This window comes from Entelurus aequoreus, linkage group LG08 (assembly GCF_033978785.1).
Source record: "Entelurus aequoreus isolate RoL-2023_Sb linkage group LG08, RoL_Eaeq_v1.1, whole genome shotgun sequence".
NCBI classification, from domain to species: domain Eukaryota; kingdom Metazoa; phylum Chordata; class Actinopteri; order Syngnathiformes; family Syngnathidae; genus Entelurus; species Entelurus aequoreus.
The window spans coordinates 14,016,660-14,037,724 of record NC_084738.1 but is presented as its reverse complement, the minus strand read 5'-3'; the positions used below and the strand labels follow the sequence as shown (position 1 = coordinate 14,037,724).

General features: G+C 39.5%; 1 protein-coding gene across 1 annotated transcript in view; it reads right to left on the bottom strand.

Moving 5' to 3' along the window:
- Nucleotides 1-3,970: 3,970 nt before the first annotated feature.
- atrnl1b (attractin-like 1b) overlaps nt 3,971-21,065 on the bottom strand; it is a 116,406-nt gene continuing 99,311 nt past the window's right edge. Inside the window, exons 28-29 of the mRNA XM_062055654.1 lie at nt 9,625-9,739; nt 3,971-4,822 (exon numbers count right to left, since the gene is read on the bottom strand). Coding sequence (XP_061911638.1) covers nt 4,698-4,822; nt 9,625-9,739 — 240 coding nt within the window. The 3' untranslated portion in view covers nt 3,971-4,697. The remainder of the gene's footprint in view (nt 4,823-9,624; nt 9,740-21,065) is intronic.

Genomic DNA, 21,065 nt, shown 5'->3' with positions numbered 1-21,065 from the left:
TTTTGTCATCTAAACTACAAATGCGCGCAAAGACTACAAATGGCGGACGCGCGCAAGGCAGTCTGGGTAAATTTATACCATATAAAAATGTTCTCAATTGGTGATGTCACCAATTGTGCACATTCCAAACCGACCGTTTAGCGAAAGTACATAGGGAGGTAATATTGTTTTACAAATATCTCTGCAATGCCTCCACGCTTTGGTTTCAAATTTTCGGGACCTATGCAGATCCCAAACACACAACAACAGGTACCAATGGCTAAGAAAAGTTGGTATTGCATGATTTGGCCAATTTAACGAGTGACAAACAGAACTTTTCATCAATCTTGCACCAACATTCTCTGATTGTTGTTGTCAGATCAGCTTGTCGTGGGCCATTTTCTTCAGTTTCCATCACACATTTTCAATTGGACTGAGATCCAGACTATTTGCAGTGCATGACATTGACCTTATGTATCTTTCTTCAAGGACAGTTTTTACAGTTTTGGCATGATGCCTTATCATCTTGAAAAATGATATCATCATCCCAAAACATCATTTCCAATGATGGACTAAGAAGTGTTCAAAACGTCCAAGTAAACTTGTGCATTTATTAAAGATGTAGTGACAGCCATCTTCCCAGTGCAGCCCCATGTCATCAATGAATGTGGAAATTTGCATGTTTACTTCAGGCAGTCGTCTTCATAAATCTCATTGAAACGGCCACAAACAAGTTTTAGCATCATCACCTTGCCCAATGCAGTCACGATTCATCACTTAATTTGACTTTCATCCAGTCATTCATAGTCCACGATGGATTTTCCTTAACCCATTGGAACCTTGTTTTTTTTTCTATTTAGGTGTTAATGACGCCTTTCGTTTGGCTTTTCTGTATTTAAATCACATTTCCTTGAGGCACTTTTTTACAGTTTTGTCACAGACAGTGACTCCAGTTTCCGCCCATTTGTTCTTCATTTATTTTGCTGTTCATTTTCTGTTTTCAAGACATAATGCTTTAAATGTTCTGTCTTGACGCTTTGATGTTACACTTGGTCTACCAGTTTGCTTGTCTTTTCACAACCTTCCCATGTTGTTTGTGCTTGGTCTAGATTTTAGACACAACTGACTGTGAACAATCAACTTCTTTTGCAACACAGTGTAGTGATTTACCTTCTTGAGGAGTTTGATAATCCTTTCCATTTGTTTTAACTGCCATCTATCGAGTTGGAGCCATAATTCATGGCAATCCACCTGGGGCAACAGCTGTCCTTTTTAACTGCAAACCAGTGAACAGATTTAATCTGATGCAGCTTTGGAAATTAAATTTTACAGGGTTATCGAATATTTTTTTCCTTCAGGAATGAGTGATTCCATATTTTTTTTTACTCTGCTTGACATGAAAAGGAAATTGTGTACGGACTACCACAATTTATTTTCTTGATTTCTTAAAGCCAGAAGGTTTTACAAAATGAAACGACTAAAAGAACATCCTCCAAGTCTGGCCATTCCATAAATTTTGCCAGGGGTTACTTATAGCAATGAAGCAGTGAATAACTTCCTCCTCTGTGCCAAAAGATATCATTTTGTTATATCGCAGTGATTTTTGGGCTTGGCCGGCGCACTGAATGATTTACAGCATTAGTCAGGCAACTATAACAGTTCTATGTAGAAATCCCAGAAGCAGAAACGTCACTTTGACATCAAATGTTCCTGCAACAACCGAGTGCAGCCATTAAATTACAAAAAGACATAAAAAGATTTTTTTTACACAGTCCAATAGTTTGCTTGGCTCATTCTGTGATGGGATTTATATTTCTAAAGGCGACAGACAGAGCGTCATCTCTTGGCAATAAAACACAAGATGACGATGCACAATCTTACGACCTGGATCTTTATGGCAAGTCATGCAGCTTTACCATTGTTTTATTAGAAACACACTTCAACAAAACAGATTACAAAGACAATAACATACTGCACATGTGTGCCTATTATTAGTCCCTCTCAATGGACTATAGAAATGGATGTACTCTAGAGAAGTGGTCCCCAACCTTTTTGTAGCTGCGGACCGGTCAACACTTCAAAATTTGTCCCACGGACCGGGGGGGGGTTATTTTTTTTTATTTTAATTTTTTTTTTTCATAAAGAAATACAATCATGTGTGCTTACGGACTGTATCCCTGCAGACTGTATTGATCTATATTGATATGTGTTTTTTATGTTATATTAAATGTTAATTTAAAAAATGTTAATTTAAATGTTAATTTAAAAAAAAACAAAAAAAAAACAATTTAAAAAAAATTTTTTTTTTAATTTCTTGTGCGGCCCGTTACCAATCGGTCCGCGGACCGGTGGTTGGGGACCACTGCTCTAGAGTAGTCAGTGTACAGCCAAAAATGAGTCAAGCCAAGATCATTGTGTCTGCAGTCAAGCATGGTGGAGGCAGCGCCATGGTTAAAAGTTAGTTAAAGTACCAATGATTGTCACACACACACGAGGTGTGGCGAAATTATTCTCTGCATTTGACCCATCACCCCCTGGGAGGTGAGGGGAGCAGTGAGCAGCAGCAGTGGCCACGCCCGGGAATCATTTTTGGGGATTTAACCCCCAATTCCAACCCTTGATGCTGAGTGCCAAGCAGGGAGGTAATGGGTCCCATTTTTACAGTCTTTGGTATGACTCGGCCGGGGTTCGAACTCACAACCTACCGATCTCAGGGCGGACACTCTAACCACTAGGCCACTGAGTAGTCTGGGGTTTCATGAGAGCTGCCGGCATTGGAGGACCACAAATGTCACAGTGGTGTATCGTGTTTGATATCGGATTTTGTCTCCATCATTCATCCAATTGGAACTAAGATTAAAAGAAAAAATTCCGACGTGTGGGATGATTTTGATTTTCTAGCGCTAAAAATAAGGTGAATGTTGTTCTTTTCCTGTTTACTATTTGGCTCACAGACCAGAGCTGCACAAATGTCATATTCCTTTCTGTGCAGCTATTCAATAAAAACATATATTTGCTAACTATTCATTTTATTTGCATGTAAAATGTTATGACCATTATGATACACCAGTACAGGTAGTGAGTGTGCGACACACTCACTGAGGTGCACTTAAGCATATCCAAATTTAATCTCTGTAGTATTGTAATTACATATATGTGTCACTTTTTCTTTGACAAAACAAAAGAAAAAAAGAGTTAAATATCCAATATTACTTACCTTTTGTTGCTTTCTGCCAAGCAGCACCTGTTTGGTAATAACACTTTAAAGACATGGCACAAGAAGAAAAACAGTACAAGCTGACCTTGGCGTTCACTGTGATTCAAATGGATTGCTTCTTACCTGCACCAAGGTGGTGTCGCTGTACTGCAATTGCAGTGTTAGTAGGATCACACAAAAGCGACTAACCTCCTTTCCATTTGCATATAGCAGCAGTGTTTGGCCTAGAAGGAAACTATTTGGGTTAGTCATTCCAAAGTCCATAGAGAAAAATGAACATTTAAAAGACGGCATCCATACATACCTCTTTAAATTGCCAAAACAAATCCAGCGATATACAATTGAAATCATTTCATTTGTTTTAATATTCCTTCATGTTGTTCATCCTTAAAATACACTGACAATCACTGACAGGCAGTCTCTCGTCTCTTGTTTTTTTTATCCAGCGAGACCCGATTCCTGTGTAATGACACGGTCATAGGACTACTGTACAAAAAACACAATAAGGGACATGTTAGCTTACATACGATGCTTGAAGAGATGCGACAAAAATGACCACTTTGCAACGACGACCACAAGAACAGGCAAATGCCCAAATAGTCCTGAAGGGGTTCAACAACAACAACAAAAAGACAACAAATGCAGTTAAATGTGCTGTTACACAGGAATCCGTTAAATATCAAAACAAAAACACCAATGCTCTTTTTCACAAGTGTAACAAAAGTGACCATTTATGGTAAATATAATAGGCTTCAAATAAATGAGGAAACAAGAGAGGAGAGTGAGTCACATTTGTTCAAAAGCAAAAACACTGTACAGCTCAGGCAGGGATAAAAACAGCTTTTAAAATTGGGCAAGGCGTTACAAAAAGGTAATGTTCTTAACAGTGGGGATAAAGTCATAAACATACAAAACAAACCCCGGAGTTGTCCATTCGCGCTCTCCCTCCCAAATTGCATCCGTCCGAGGACAAAAACGATGAGGATTCTTCTTGCGATTTTCCAGTTTTCCCCTCGTCTCCCATAGGCGGTTCGCTTCAGCCGGCTAATGCTAAGAACAGACATCGGTGTCTTCCCAACGGTGCGTGATTAGTGCTCAGGGCGAGTTCCTTCAGTCAAAAAAAACTGTTAATCTTGTTTTTTTTTAGCACCGTGACACAACAGCAACGACAAAAAAGGATATGACCAATAAGCAGCATGTAACAGGCGTAGTAGGCCAGCTTTAGCTTCAACTGCATAGCGATAAGCTTTTCCCCTCATGCTGAGCAAATGAACAAGGAGGCGTCTAAATAAACACGTGAAGCGAGGTGCAAAAAGGATCAAGTCTTTTTTGGGTCCGGCAGGTCCTTTGAGGGGGCTTGTGCATAGGGGCTTCCTTTGTTTCACACCCTTAACCGTAACTCTTCCTCTCCCCCGCGTGGACGCCTCTCCTCTCGGAGAACGGCGTCGTCCACCCGGGAAACCTGCGGCAGGTGACAGCAGCAACGAGCTGAAGGCGGCGGTCAGACGCAGGTGCCTTGGTGTGCCGGAGGGAGGGCCTTTCGGTTCTTTAAAGCCTGCGACTTATCCCTAAAGTCAGATGGTTTTTGCTGGGAGATGTCGATCAGCGCGCTCGCCACGACGAGGCCTGAAGACAAACAAATAAAGACAGGTGAGAAACAGTGGATGTTAATCCTGCTTATGTCGACAATCCGACTATGTGAACCAACTCATCAAGTCCTACCGTGTTTTTTCCTTTTTATTGCTAAAAAGTGCCCACTTTGGTCAATGTCGACATTTATTTTTGTCGACGTAAAAATTGTATTTATGTGAGAAATCAGTGAGATTATGTTGACATGTGTGGTTAACTTCCACACTGCCGCCAACCAGCCTAAAAGCAACATAGTTACACAGCATTAAAACATGTCCACGGTGACTTCTTGTTCAGTGCAAATAAGTGGCAGCCAGGAAGATTTGTTTCTAAGTTGTCAGCCACTAAAATTTTTGCAAAAGCTTTATTGTCATTTTAGTCAAGACTAGTGTTGTATAACGATTATTTTTTTAAAATCAGATTAATCACGATTAATCAGTGGTTATTAATCATTTGCATGATTTAAATCACCTTTAAAAAATACCCCAATATTTGGACACAATTTAAAAAAAAATTTAAAAAAATTGTCAGAATGTCACACTACGGCGATTATGGCAAAAAAATAATAATCACGATTATTTTGATTGATATTGTAATCACATTCATGATTATTCATTAATTTAAAAAGCATGAGTATAAAATATTGTACCACCAAAACTCAACTTTAAATATAGTTTTAAAAAAACCTGATACAAATTAGTAATGAATAACCCACAACAAGTAAATATTAATTTAAATAACAATAGCAATATAAAACAACAAAATTCAAGTTTTTTTTGTTAACTGTTTTTAATTCAGTTGTTTACCTTTTACACTTATTTTACCACTATATAGTGTGTGCTTAATGTGTAAAACTAAATGTTTGTTAATTAAATGCAAACAATTCTCACATTTATTGACAATGTTGACCAGTATTTTAGGTCAAAGCAAATTGTGTAAATGTATAAAAGAAATTGTGTAATAAGTGCTTTAAGTACATAATGAATGATACTTTTTTGAAACCTTTATTTTGTTAGCATAGTCAGACCGGATGTGGCGCACCGCGCTGTTATTGTGAAGGGGGAAAGTGTGCTGTGCTGCTTTTCTCAGCTTGACGAGTAAAGAGGCGACTCACTTGATGCTGTTAAAAAAAAGAGCGCGAGCGCCTCTCAAGTTGCGACCACAGTTTGTAAATTGATTGTACATGGATGATGTCGTTCACAACAACACAAGCAAATGAGATGTGTTGTGAGAGTATGGATTGTTCTCGAGAGCTTTAACTTCGTAGTTTAGTCGCTGTGACCGTCTCGACATTGTTTGGCTTAGCACGGGGCGGAGTATGTTTGGGATGAATGAGTGGTATCGGACACAATATTTTCCCAAACAAATGTTTCTTTTCCTCACAATGACAACATTTCACTCACATCTATGCCAATTTTGATGATATTCTGCGTTCAACAGTGGAATCCGTTTTATTGACAATTTAACGGTTAAGTTAAAAGTTGATTAATTGTCCAGCACTATGTCAAACTTTAAAAAGTTTTTCTATAATGCACATCTATTTGTTCAACCTGGTAACCATTTTATTTAAAGTCAAGACAATTTAAATTGCGTGACATAAATTGCGTGATTAATCTGTGTTTACAGATGAAGAATGTGATGTTTTTTTGTGATTAATCACATGAGCTAACTTGTTTTTTCTGAAAGCCCTATTTGAAATGTGCTTAAGGGTTGTTAGCCACCAAAAACAATATTTTCCAAAAGCTTTATTGTCATTGTAGTCAAGACCAGTGCTGTCAAACAATTATTTTTTTCTTCAGATTAATCATGATTTAAAAATTTGATTAATTGTAATTAATCAACTAAATTACTTGCTTGCTTATTTTTAATGCATTTTAAAAAAGACCCCAATAATGTTGACACAACTGCCATTTAATTGACAGAATGCAATAAATAAACTATTTATCAGCTTCAGACGGAACCATCTACAGTTAAGGTAAAGAAAAGCCCAAAATGTGTACCTAATTTGTGATTATACATGATTAATATAGGGATGCCAATGTTACAATTTATGATTCAATTTGATCCCAATTCTTCGGGTGACTTTTTGATTCAGAATAAATTCTCGATTGAAACCAATTCTCAAAAATCTTTTCAAAACACATGTAAAAAAAAAGCTAATATACTGTATGACGTATACACACAGTGAGTAAGTGCAGAAATTACCTAAGAAATGAAAAATTGATTCTTAAAAATTATTATTTTAAATTATTTAGAGTCGTAATGAATAAGAACCGCGATTAGGATATTAATCAATTAATGTGATAATTTTTGTGATAACAGTCCTAGTTAAGACATGCAGCAGGTGTTAAAAGTAGAGATGTCCGATAATATCAGCCTGCCGATATTATCGGCCAATAAAGGCTTTAAAATGTAATATCGGAAATTATCGGTATCGTTTTTTTTATTATCGGTATCGTTTAGTTTTTTTAAAATTATTAAATCAACATAAAAAACACAAAATACACTTACAATTAGTGCACCAACCCAAAAAACCTCCCTGCCCCATTTACACTCATTCACACTCATTTACAGAAAAGGGTTGTTTCTTTCTGTTATTAATATTGTGGTTCCTACATTATATATCAATATATATCAATACAGTCTGCAAGGGATACAGTCCGTAAGCACACATGATTGTGCGTGCTGCTGGTCCACTAATAGTACTAACCTTTAACAGTTAATTTTACTCATTTTCATTAATTACTAGTTTCTATGTAACTGTTTTTATATTGTTTTACTTTCTTTTTTATTTAAGAAAATGTTTTTAATTTATTTATCTTATTTTATTTATTTTTAAAAAAAGGACCTTATCTTCACCATACCTGGTTGTCCAAATTAGGCATAATAATGTGTTAATTCCACGACTGTATATATTGGTATCGGTTGATATCGGTATCGGTAATTAAGAGTTGGACAATATCGGAATATCGGATATCGGCAAAAAGCCATTATCGGACATCCCTAGTTAAAAGTATAAATATCACGTTAAACATACAAGAATTTCAATGAAAAAACATGCACAAATGTAGGAAAATCTCTTCTATAAAACTGGTTTAGGTTAAAAAAAAATAATTTATTATCGCCAATTCTCCTTATGTATCTGGACAAAGTCACAAGTAAACGTGCAAGCAACGGCTGATTTCGATTTTGGTCATGACGACAACCGCTTATGTCAACGTGGGTTAGTCGTTCAAAGAGACGTCAACGTAAGTGGGTTCACTGTATCAGCATGTGATGTCGAGAGTTAGCACCTAAAAATAACTATATACATAGTGTGCTGTAGCAGCCATGCTCAGCAACGTGCCGACATGGCAGACATCTTAGTGGGGTCCACTTTGCCATTGAAGGCATTGCAGTACAATGTGTTCTATATATAAAATAACTCAACTTCGTTTTTTCTCAAATGATTTTCATTCCATTTAAATAACTGTCAATGTCAAATCATGTGCTATGGATACAAATGTAATTTAAAAGAGTTATTTATAGACATATAAAAAGGTTATTGCCAGAGTCTTTGTTTCAACCCTCGGGTGTATTTTGCAACCATTTCCATACAGTATGTGCCGGCATTGTTTTTATCTTCATTTCTGTGCCATCTACAACTATGGAATGCCCTGGTGGTACTTCGCTCCTACTATCTTAGGCTTGTCATAGGCACACCGCTCAAAGGGGCGTGTTGTATTCAGTTACTGTATATCTATGGCTACAACCGCCGCCATGGAGGCATTAGCAAATCGTGGTAAAACTCAGCCTAGCACTCATCCATCCATCCATCCATCCATCCATCCATCTTCTTCCGCTTATCTGAAGTTGGGGCACGGGGACAGCAGCCTAAGCAAAGAAGCCCAGACTTCCCTCTCCCCCAGCTACTTCGTCCAGTTCTTCCCGGAGATCCAGAGGCGTTCACAGGCCAGCTGGAAGACATGGTCTCTCCCCATGGCCTCCTGGGGAGGTGTTTAGGGTACGTTCAATGTTGGACGTAGGCGTTCAAGGGGCATTGTGACCAGATGCTTGAACCACCTCAATTGGCTCCTCTCGATGTGGAGGAGCAGTGTCTTTACTCTGCGCTCTGCCCGAATGACAGAGCTTCTCACCATAGCTCTAAAGGGTCAATTCTGGGTATGATTTTTTCGCATCACTTGTTCAAAAGAACATACCTCCCAACATATCAGTTCAGTGAGCATCAAACAGTCAACTCTTAGCATGTTTTGCTTTTTGGTAGTGTTTTCGCTTCGTTTTACAACTTTTGTGAGTATTGTAATTATTTTTGCTTTGTCAAAAAACCCCAACCCTTTTTAGAATAGTCATGGTAATGGGTGACGTTTACGAACAATTGTTACTGAAAAAGAAAATCCCTGCTGTGCAATTGCTTTAATCAATGCTCAACAAGCGGTGAAGATGTATTGTTGGCTTGTGTGTATTTATGTGAGTCTGTATTGTTACAATAAAACTGTCCATTACGCAAGTCTTATCCCATCTAACATCACTATTTAGGTCTGACAGTTGTCTTCTGCTGGATGTCTATTGTTTTTGAAATAATCCCAACAATTTTATCCTCTTACCCAATCGGGGGAAGCGAAGCGCTGTGTGTCCGGTTTTAAGATGCAATGCTAACGTCCTTGGCAATTAGCTACTGGGGTAAAATTGAATGCACACCAACTAGATTAGCTTCCATCCTCCAACTAGATTTCATACTACAAATAAGGAGCTTGTGACCAAATATTGTTTACCAAAAGATTATTTCATAGAGTAATTACCTGACTGTCCAGGCGGAGGCAAGTTGGTGGGTCCGGACGGAAGACGCATGAGGACCGTCAACACTCCGGCTTTCCCTCCAGAACATGGCTCCATGGCAACAGGCTTAGGTGCGCCCTGACATGGCATAAATAAGAAATATCACATCATCATCATCACAACCAAAGGAAACAATCAAATCTTAATCTTAAATAAACAAGCAAACTCATTCAGTTGACTACTAAAATGACATTGTGTTGTTACGTCAAACTCTGCTTCACCGTCCACACGTCTGCACTGACTGCTCAATGAACCGTTTGGGGCGAGCAGACAGTAAAATCTATAGCAGCAGACTTGAGCAGCACTCCTCCCGAGACAAATGGTTTAATTGGTCACACAACAACCACCACGATGTCGACAATACCCGTGTGTCAACACTCAAGACTTTAATGGGCAAAAACTGCTGGTCTCAAGCGTGAAAAACATGTCATTGTCACAATGAACGTCTACAGGGATAAAATAGAGGAATAATAACACGTCTGGCCGACATCTGACTTCTTTGTGTCAGGCAAATTGAGATGACAGAAGCATTAACAACAGAATGTCCCGAAATCACGAAATAAACATTTAAGGGAAGCAACAATATTTGCTGTTGATTTTATTTAGCTTTCAAAGCGAAACATAATGTTTTTTCATTCTCACGATCGGCCAATTGTAATTTTGATTGAATTAATTCAGGATTATTTGTATGACGATTTTATTTTTATTCATAATTGTATTCTTTTTTTTTCTTCTTCATTTTAAGCACTTTGAATTGCTTTGTGTACAAATTGTGCTGTGTAAATAAACTTGCCTTGCCTTATAGTTGCAAAACTTCAGGTACTACTACATTTCTCATCATAATTTTACGATTTTATCATATATATATATATATATATACATATATATATATTTTTTTAAATATACCCATTAAAATTTTCATGCGTAGCATACATGGATAAATAGGTGAAGCTCATTATACATCTGGTAACAGCTGTACTATAAATGCATGCCTTAACAGCTTGATAACACTTAAAATGGGGATTTGCAAGGCAACAAAATAATTGTAAGTGTTAACTGATTTGTTTTTTTTGTCATTAACATGAACAATTTTTTAACAAAACATAAAAAAATTCAAATGTTGCTACATATATTTTTTGTCAAAATTAATTAGACAGTATAGACTTGATTATTAATTTTTTTAAATAATAAAAATTATTTATAATTAAATTAATTTAATTTAAAAAAAAAAAATTACAAAAAAAAGGTTAAAATATGTAGATATGAATATACTGTACAACTATGGCATTTGATCTATTTTCCAAAATCTTCCAAGAAGTGACCATATATGGATTAGGGGTGGAGTTAATTTGCATGTGATGCTGATACAGGATGACCCTCAAACATATTCCATTATTTACCACATTATTCTCTTCTTTAATGTTTACTTCTTCTACTGGAGGACATAAACAACATTCATACACACGCAAAAATGATGTAAACACAAGGGGACTATTATTACATTTAACCCCAGCGAAAACGTTTCCGTCACGGGATATGATTATTGATGGTCAATCCAGGCAAGCCAACAACGTCACGTGATGAGAGGAAAACATTAGCGTGCATCTGCTCGAGCGCAATGACAAACGGGAGATGGGTGCTCCATCTTGCGCTGGCATCCAAGGGCAATCAGGTTGTCAGTCGCTTCATGAGCACTCAGGTGATCCCACTAATGAGTAGCTACATAAAGCACAAGGGGTGGGGGGTTAGGGGGTGCAGGAAGTTGCTAATTTAAGCATAAATCAGAACCCGCTGTGAGCCGTGCTTACAAGGGTTACTGGGTGGAGCATCGTCATAAACCAAATTGGGATGCTTTGCAAAGCGTTCAAATATCTGTACACACTTTTCTTGGGCCACAGTGGTAAAAACGTAATTTGGCACTGCTATATTAGCAGGACTTTAATTGTTATTATTTAAACATGTGACATCACAAAAAAAAAACATTTAACCCACAAATGGTCATAATACATTGGAGTTCAAACACTGACTATATCAAACAAAACCAAAATCATATTATTATACAGTAAGCATTAATTAGCATAAACCTCCATTAAGTGTGTGTTCAAATTTTCCAGAATGTTTCAACATTAGAAATATTTAATTTGGACACTTACTTGAATTATAATACTTTCCAGATTGTTCAATATTATTATTCATATATCTTCTTTTTGTTATGTAAAATTATTTTTATTTGACAACTGAAAATGTTAAATTTTATTAAATAAAGATATACATTATATATATGTTTATAAATATTTTAATCAAATACTTAAAATTAATCACATTTCAAAGATTCAACCGAATGCACATCAAATCTGCTCGTTTTAACCAAAGTTTCTATAAACATGTATATTTGCTGCTTCAAATCAAATCAAACTTTATTCATGAAGCACTTTTCATACATAAAAGAAATGCAACACAAAGGGCTTTACAAACTTAAAAACAATACCCCAATGATCCAGATCCCCCATTATTGCGCACACACACACACACACGCACATGCACACGCACACGCACACGCACACAAATACCAGACCCATATATGAACAAATGAATGCATGGCTGAGTACAGAGGAGACATGCGAGTAAACACTATTAGAGGAGCTATCAGCACCAGTCCTTCTCAATTATTTTCTGTACCCCCCAACCAAGCACCCACGGCTATAAAAAGCAAAATGTTCCTATAATAGTTTTATAAGTACACCTCTGCATAACATTGTATCGTTATCAACATTAAAGAAAACAATAAAAAAATTATAGATCAATGGACAAAAAAATGTTTTTTTGAAATGAAATCCTTATTTAAAATTTTAAATTTTTTTGACCGTCTTGAACCATTTGATACTGAAAAAATAAAATAATGTAAAGTAAAGGGACAAGCGGTAGGAAATGGATGGACGGGTAAATTAAAATAAAATTGATCAGCAACATTAAGAAAGGAGCATAATAATTACAAACACTGAACAACACAGCAAAAATGAATAAAACCTTTTTTGTTTTAAAACAAAATGAAGTAGTAAGTATTAATGGCTACAATGTTTTGTAGTGCACTGCTTTTCAAAGCGGGGTTTGAAGTTTAATACTACATGATAGTGATAAAGCATGATACCCGGGCTCACATGTGCTCACTGTCATCGCACCGCACCCCCTCAGGGGGGCCTGCCCCCTATTTGAGAAAGTCTGTTCAATCCCGGGCTCGGGATCTTTCTGTGTGGAGTTTGCATGTTCTCCCCGTGACTGCGTGGGTTCCCTCCGGGTACTCCGGCTTCCTCCCACCTCCAAAAACATGCACCTGGGGATAGGTTGATTGGGAACACTAAATTGGCCCTAGTGTGTGAATGTGAGTGTGAATGTTGTCTGTCTGTCTGTGTTGGCCCTGCGATGAGGTGGCGACTTGTCCAGGGTGTACCCCGCCTTCCGCCCGAATGCAGCTGAGATAGGCTCCAGCACCCCCCGCGACCCCAAAAAGGGACAAGCGGTAGAAAATGGATGGATGTATGCTGTAGACTAAAATACAATTCTCCACATTTCCAATTTAATTGCTTTTCATAGCCATGGAAAACCTGTGTCTGATTTACATACATACTGTACTGTATATGCACTGGCTATCTGTCATTGCAGAATTGTCAATCTTCAGTATGATTGAGGTTAAGCAGCAAATATCAATACTGTAAGATTGGTGCGGTCAATAAAGTGGCTCCTAAATGTTGACTTATCCACTGATACACAAATAGTAGCGTCAGTCATATTGACTTGTTGTCAGTGTCCTCTCTGACATCGACGTGTATTTCTAACAGCTAAGTGACGCCAGATGCTGAGCAATTAGGCTTATAAATACGAGGTTGCTTTTTATATGGTTCACCTTCAACTGCTGCCAAACAATGCTGAATGTGGTCACAGTGGTGTTTGAATTTAAAACGATATCTGCAGATATATGAGGGATTTTAAAAGGTCATTTTTACTTTGGAATGTCAATGGTGGCCGGAAAAGAGGAGAAAGGCATCTCCTCATCCAGCCAGGTCAGGGATGTAATATATAAATAATGAATAATCAATAAACTGATTGATGGCATTAGGAATTCTCTAGATTGTGTGGAGTTGATTAAATGGAGCGCAGTAAGTAGCTACAACCAGCATGGGTGCTGTTTATTCGTTTACTCGTTTGCTGTTGAAAGGATGGCACCATGATGCTAGCTATGAGAAACAGAAAAATGTCCGCCTCTATGGGCAGCATTATCCTCACAATACAACACTGGCATATAAACAGGAGTTTATAACCTTTAGATAGTGTCATTTTCACATGCAAATAAAACGAAGTACGGATCTATTGATTACTATTACTTAAATAAGCGCTCTATGCTACAGTTTGGACTTGTCTTTGGTACTTTCTGTATGTGATGTAACAATATCAAAATCTCACAATATTGTCATAGTATTAAGGCCACAGTGCAATAAGATTGAGATATTGTCCAAAAATTAAAAAAAGGCTTAGTAAAAATGCCACAGTGTGTAAAAAATGAAGTGGCAGAAATGTTAAGGATAAACACACTTACTGTATTTGAACAAAAACAAATGTTCTAATCATATTTATTGCTATACTAGCATGCATGTTTAGGCAAAGAACAGTGCTGGAACAGCCACTGTTACAAGTATATAAGTAAATATATTTTTAAAATTACAGTTGGGTGTCTTTAAAGTGACAATGTTCAGTGTTTTTCAACTTTTACTTTCTGACAAGCAGTGTCCTCGAGAATGGACATTTTCATATCATTTTGGAAAATGCTGATTGTGATTCATGTCAATACCTCACAAACTAATATTTAGCTTCGCTGGATTCAAATATATTTTCCGGGTGATGGTTTATCAAATAGCTTCTCATATTACTTCCTGCAGTGTGCATTGTCTGTGCTCCTAGCGGAAGTGCGTGGTGACCGGCTTGGAAACACTCGAGGCGAAATTGCTGCACTTTGATTTGCAGTACGCAAACATTATCACCCCCGCCAAAGACGTTATGTTTTCACTAGGGTTTGTCAGTCTGTCTGTTGGCAACATAACTCAAAAAGTAATGGACGGATTTTGATTAAATGTCCGAAAAAAACAAATTTTCTCATCTACTACAAACACACTTATCCCAAATTGTTATTATTTTCCTCCCCTTTACCCAGTTCAGCTCAGTGACCATCGAATGCAGGGCTAATCAGTTATCCACCACCTGAGTGTTTTTGTAGTAGGTCTTTAAAAACAAAAGAGAGTTCCTGTCGCTCTGCAGTGGACATTTATGGACATGCATAACAGGGTTATTTTCCTTAAACCCAAAAAAAATGTCTACTGCAGAGGACGCTGGTTATAATGAGGTTCTAAAGGGTATTATATTGTTTGACTAGAGTAAACAAATTGCTCGTGTGGTGGGAAAAACATTCAGAAAATCTGGCCACCAGAACAATTCATCAACTCTAAAAGTATTTTGTTTTTTGTTAAGCCACATAATGGTGAAGAAAGTGACAAAGAGGAAAGCAGTAAACATGACGTTTTAAGGTTTTTGCTTGTATTGTGTGTGATTTCTTCTACAATCTGGTCGGCAAACATAGAACTTAAGAGGAAGAAGTGCTGATATTTCCAAGCCAGTGTGCTGAGTAACGTCCTGAAAAGCTGCAGGGACATTTAAGTGAGAGTCAGCCAGGCATTTACTGGTTCATGCTGCATCTTGAGAGGGTCAGGAAGGATGTTTTTTTCCTAGCGGTTATCATTTCCACAACAGCTTGGGACGGTGTTTACAGCAATTGTCTCCAGTGGGCTCTTCCTTAATGCGCTCTGACAAAAACAAACAGCTTGGGCTGGCGTCCGAAAAAATAAAAGGAGGACAGAAACAAACTCCTGGAACTAATTGAGCAATAATTAATTTGACACTGGCAATTATTTGATGATCAGAATGGTTAAATGAAGGATGCAGTGTGTATTCTGATTGCTTGAAACTGCAGCACTCGGACAGCTAAGCGTTGTTGTCCTCCTCTCCTGTTCTTTACGCTGCCCTTCACAACGCCATAATGGGTGGTGAGCACCGCTCAGCAATACAGTAATGGCTAATGTAGTGCCTCTCTGCTGGTTGCCACAGTGATTTTATTTCTCTCAGCGGCAGGTGACACAGAGGCGGCCTTGGCTGAGGAAACACTGTTGCTCCTCTGATGTCAATTTGGGCTTGTAGCTCCCTTTATTGCTTGCAGCTATGCTTTTATCCCCAGTGACATTGAGCCCGCCGTTGTTCTTCCTCCAAGATTCCTTTTCTATTATTAAATAATTGGAAGGAAGGTCAGATGAGCGTTCTTCTTTTTCGACAATGTCGGAGAAGGATTAGCTGCAAAATTCCCTTTATTGGTCCTTAAAACTGTCCTTAATGACCAAAACCAACAAATAAAGCTAAAATAATAACATACAAACACAGCCAACTTTAAAAGGCGAGGATATTTGCAGCATGCTTCAAATGCAAAAAGGTAGTGCAATCCAGTAGAGAAATGTACAAATTAAAAATAAAACATACTAAAGTGCATTAGTTTATGTTTAGATAAATGTGGGGTCAAAAATAACATTTTGTAAAGGGATATTTTTGCATTGAGGAACAAATTTGTCATTTGTTTATAGAAAAACATAACACGGGATCAGGGATTTATGCTGTCGATTCTGATCATCCATGGGTGAGATCGGCCGATACCAATATCAATACCGATTACATGTCATGTATGGTAGATCCTATTGGCAGTTTAAACATGTCCACACAATATTTCAACTACTTCCTCATTCTATTTTATTACATATAATTTTGGGGGCAAAACAAAGTCAGTAGTACACATTAACTAAATTACACCAAAACCTACCATCTGATACTCATATAAAACCTTTATTTTCTGCCCTCAAAGTCCTCCTGTGTCCAAGGAATTATTCCCTGAATTTGCAAATAATAAAAAAATTTAAAATTAAAATTATTTTAAGAAAATAAATATATCGACTTAATCACTCGAGCATCGACCATATTCTGATCGATCCGCCCTACTTACATGTCCTGCACTTCTGACTGCGACAATGCTGACATATAAACAGTAACACACTGTTATGTCATCCTCATTCTTATTAATCTATTTGGAAAATTCCCTGTTAATACATAACTGTTTACTTTCTGCTGCACTTCCATCTACGCTTCTTAAACTTTACAATGCACTTTTTTCTTCTGTTGTTTCAAGCCTGTTTTGCAACATGGCCACAAAACACAACTAGTCATGTGAGTCCCCTGCCAACATGGCCACCAAACACAACTAGTCACATGACACTTCTGCCAACATGGCCACCAAACACAACTAGTCACATGACTCTTATGCCAATATGGCCACCAAACACAACTAGTCATGTGACTCTTATGCCAACATGGCCACCAAACACAACTAGTCATGTGACTCCCTGCCAACATGGCCACCAAACACAACTAGTCGCATGACTCTTCTGCCAATGTGGCCATCAAACACAACTAGTCATGTGACTCCCCTGCCAACATGGCCACCAAACACAACTAGTCATGTGACTCCCTGACAACATAGCCAACAAACAACTAGTCATGTGACTCCCCTGCCAACATGGCCACCAAACACAACTAGTCACATGACTCTTCTGCCAATGTGGCCATCAAACACAACTAGTCATGTGACTCCCCTGCCAACATGGCCACCAAACACAACTAGTCATGTGACTCCCTGACAACATGGCCACCAAACACAACTAGTCATGTGACTCCCTGCCAACATGGCCACTAAACAGAAATAGTCATATGACTCCCCCGCCAACATGACCACCAAACACAACTAGTCATGTGACTCCCTGACAACATGGCCACCAAACACAACTAGTCATGTGACTCCCTGACAACATGGCCATCAAACACAACTAGTCACGTGACTCCCTGCCAAAATGGCCACTAAATAGAAATAGTCATATGACTCCCCCGCCAACATGGCCTCCAAACACAACTAGTTGCATTACTCTTCTGCCAATGTGGCCATCAAACACAACTAGTCATGTGACTCCCCTGCCAACATGGCCACCAAACACAACTAGTCATGTGACTCCCTGACAACATAGCCAACAAACAACTAGTCATGTGACTCCCCTGCCAACATGGCCACCAAACACAACTAGTCACATGACTCTTCTGCCAATGTGGCCATCAAACACAACTAGTCATGTGACTCCCCTGCCAACATGGCCACCAAACACAACTAGTCATGTGACTCCCTGACAACATGGCCACCAAACACAACTAGTCATGTGACTCCCTGCCAACATGGCCACTAAACAGAAATAGTCATATGACTCCCCCGCCAACATGGCCACCAAACACAACTAGTCATGTGACTCCCTGACAACATGGCCACCAAACACAACTAGTCATGTGACTCCCTGACAACATGGCCATCAAACACAACTAGTCACGTGACTCCCTGCCAAAATGGCCACTAAATAGAAATAGTCATATGACTCCCCCGCCAACATGGCCTCCAAACACAACTAGTTGCATTACTCTTCTGCCAATGTGGCCATCAAACACAACTAGTCATGTGACTCCCCTGCCAACATGGCCACCAAACACAACTAGTCATGTGCCTCCCTGACAACATGGCCACCAAACACAACTAGTCACATGACTCTTCTGCCAATGAGGCCATCAAACACAACTAAACATGTGACTCCCTGCCAACATGGCCACCAAACACAACCAGTCATGTGAGTCCCCTGCCAACATGGCCACCAAACACAATTAGTCACATGACTCTTCTGCCAACATGGCAACCAAACACAACTAGTCATGTGACTCCCCTGCCAACATGGCCACCAAACACAACTACTCACCTGACTCTCCTGCCAATATGGCTACCAAACACAATTAGTCATGTGACTCCCCTGCCAAGATGGCCACCAAACACAACTACTCACCTGACTCTCCTGCCAACATGGCCACCAAACACAACTAGTCACATGACTCTTCTGCCAATGTGGCCACCAAACACAACTAGTCATGTGACTCCCCTGCCAACATGGCCACTAAACAGAAATAGTCATATGACTCCCCTGCCAACATGGCCACCAAACACAACTAGTCACATGACTCTTCTGCCAATGAGGCCATCAAACACAACTAGTCATTATTTATTATATTTATTTATAACTAGTCATGTGACTCTCCTACCAACATGGCCACCAAACACAACTAGTCATGTGACTCCCTGACAACATAGCCAACAAACAACTAGTCATGTGACTCCCCTGCCAACATGGCCACTAAACAGAACTAGTCATGTGAGTCCTCTGCCAACATGGCCACCAAACTCAACTAGTCACATGACTCTTCTGCCAATCTGGCCATCAAACACAACTAGTCATGTGACTCCCTGACAACATGGCCACCAAACACAACTAGTCATGTGACTCCCTGCCAACATGGCCACTAAACAGAAATAGTCATATGACTCCCCCGTAAACATGGCCACCAAACACAACTAGTCATGTGACTCTCCTGCCAACATGGCCACCAAACACAACTAGTCATGTGACTCCCTGACACCATGGCCACTAAACAGAAATAGTCATATGACTCCCCTGCCAACATGGCCACCAAACACAACTAGTCATGTGACTCCCTGACAACATGGCCACTAAACAGAAATAGTCATATGACTCCCCCGCCAACATGGCCACCAAACACAACTAGTCATGTGACTCCCTGACAACATGGCCACCAAACACAACTAGTCATGTGACTCCCTGACAACATGGCCATCAAACACAACTAGTCACGTGACTCCCTGCCAAAATGGCCACTAAATAGAAATAGTCATATGACTCCCCCGCCAACATGGCCTCCAAACACAACTAGTCGCATTACTCTTCTGCCAATGTGGCCATCAAACACAACTAGTCATGTGACTCCCCTGCCAACATGGCCACCAAACACAACTAGTCATGTGACTCTCCTGCCAACATGGCCACCAAACACAACTAGTCATGTGACTCTCCTGCCAACATGGCCACCAAACACAACTAGTCATGTGACTCCCTGACACCATGGCCACTAAACAGAAATAGTCATATGACTCCCCTGCCAACATGGCCACCAAACACAACTAGTCATGTGACTCTCCTGCCAACATGGCCACCAAACACAACTAGTCATGTGACTCCCTGACAACATGGCCACTAAACAGAAATAGTCATATGACTCCCCTGCCAACATGGCCACCAAACACAACTAGTCATGTGACTCCCTGACAACATGGCCACTAAACAGAAATAGTCATATGACTCCCCCGCCAACATGGCCACCAAACACAACTAGTCATGTGACTCCCTGACAACATGGCCACCAAACACAACTAGTCATGTGACTCCCTGACAACATGGCCATCAAACACAACTAGTCACGTGACTCCCTGCCAAAATGGCCACTAAATAGAAATAGTCATATGACTCCCCCGCCAACATGGCCTCCAAACACAACTAGTCGCATTACTCTTCTGCCAATGTGGCCATCAAACACAACTAGTCATGTGACTCCCCTGCCAACATGGCCACCAAACAGAACTAGTCATGTGACTCCCTGACAACATGGCCACCAAACACAACTAGTCACATGACTCTTCTGCCAATGAGGCCATCAAACACAACTAGACATGTGACTCCCTGCCAACATGGCCACCAAACACAACTAGTCATGTGAGTCCCCTGCCAACATGGCCACCAAACACAATTAGTCACATGACTCTTCTGCCAACATGGCTACCAAACACAACTAGTCATGTGACTCCCCTGCCAACATGGCCACCAAACACAACTACTCACCTGACTCTCCTGCCAACATGGCCACCAAACACAACTAGTCAAATGACTCTTCTGCCAATGTGGCCACCAAACACAACTAGTCATGTGACTCCCCCAACATGGCCACTAAACAGAAATAGTCATATGACTCCCCTGCCAACATGGCCACCAAACACAACTAGTCACATGACTCTTCTGCCAATGAGGCCATCAAACACAACTAGTCATTATTTATTATATTTATTTATAACTAGTCATGTGACTCTCCTACCAACATGGCCACCAAACACAACTAGTCACATGACGTCTGCCAACATGGCTACCAAACACAACTAGTCATGTGACTCCCCTGCCAACATGGCCACCAAACACAACTACTCACCTGACGTCTGCCAACATGGCTACCAAACACAACTAGTCATGTGACTCCCCTGCCAACATGGCCACCAAACACAACTACTCACTTGACTCTCCTGCCAACATGGCCACCAAACACAACTACTCACCTGACT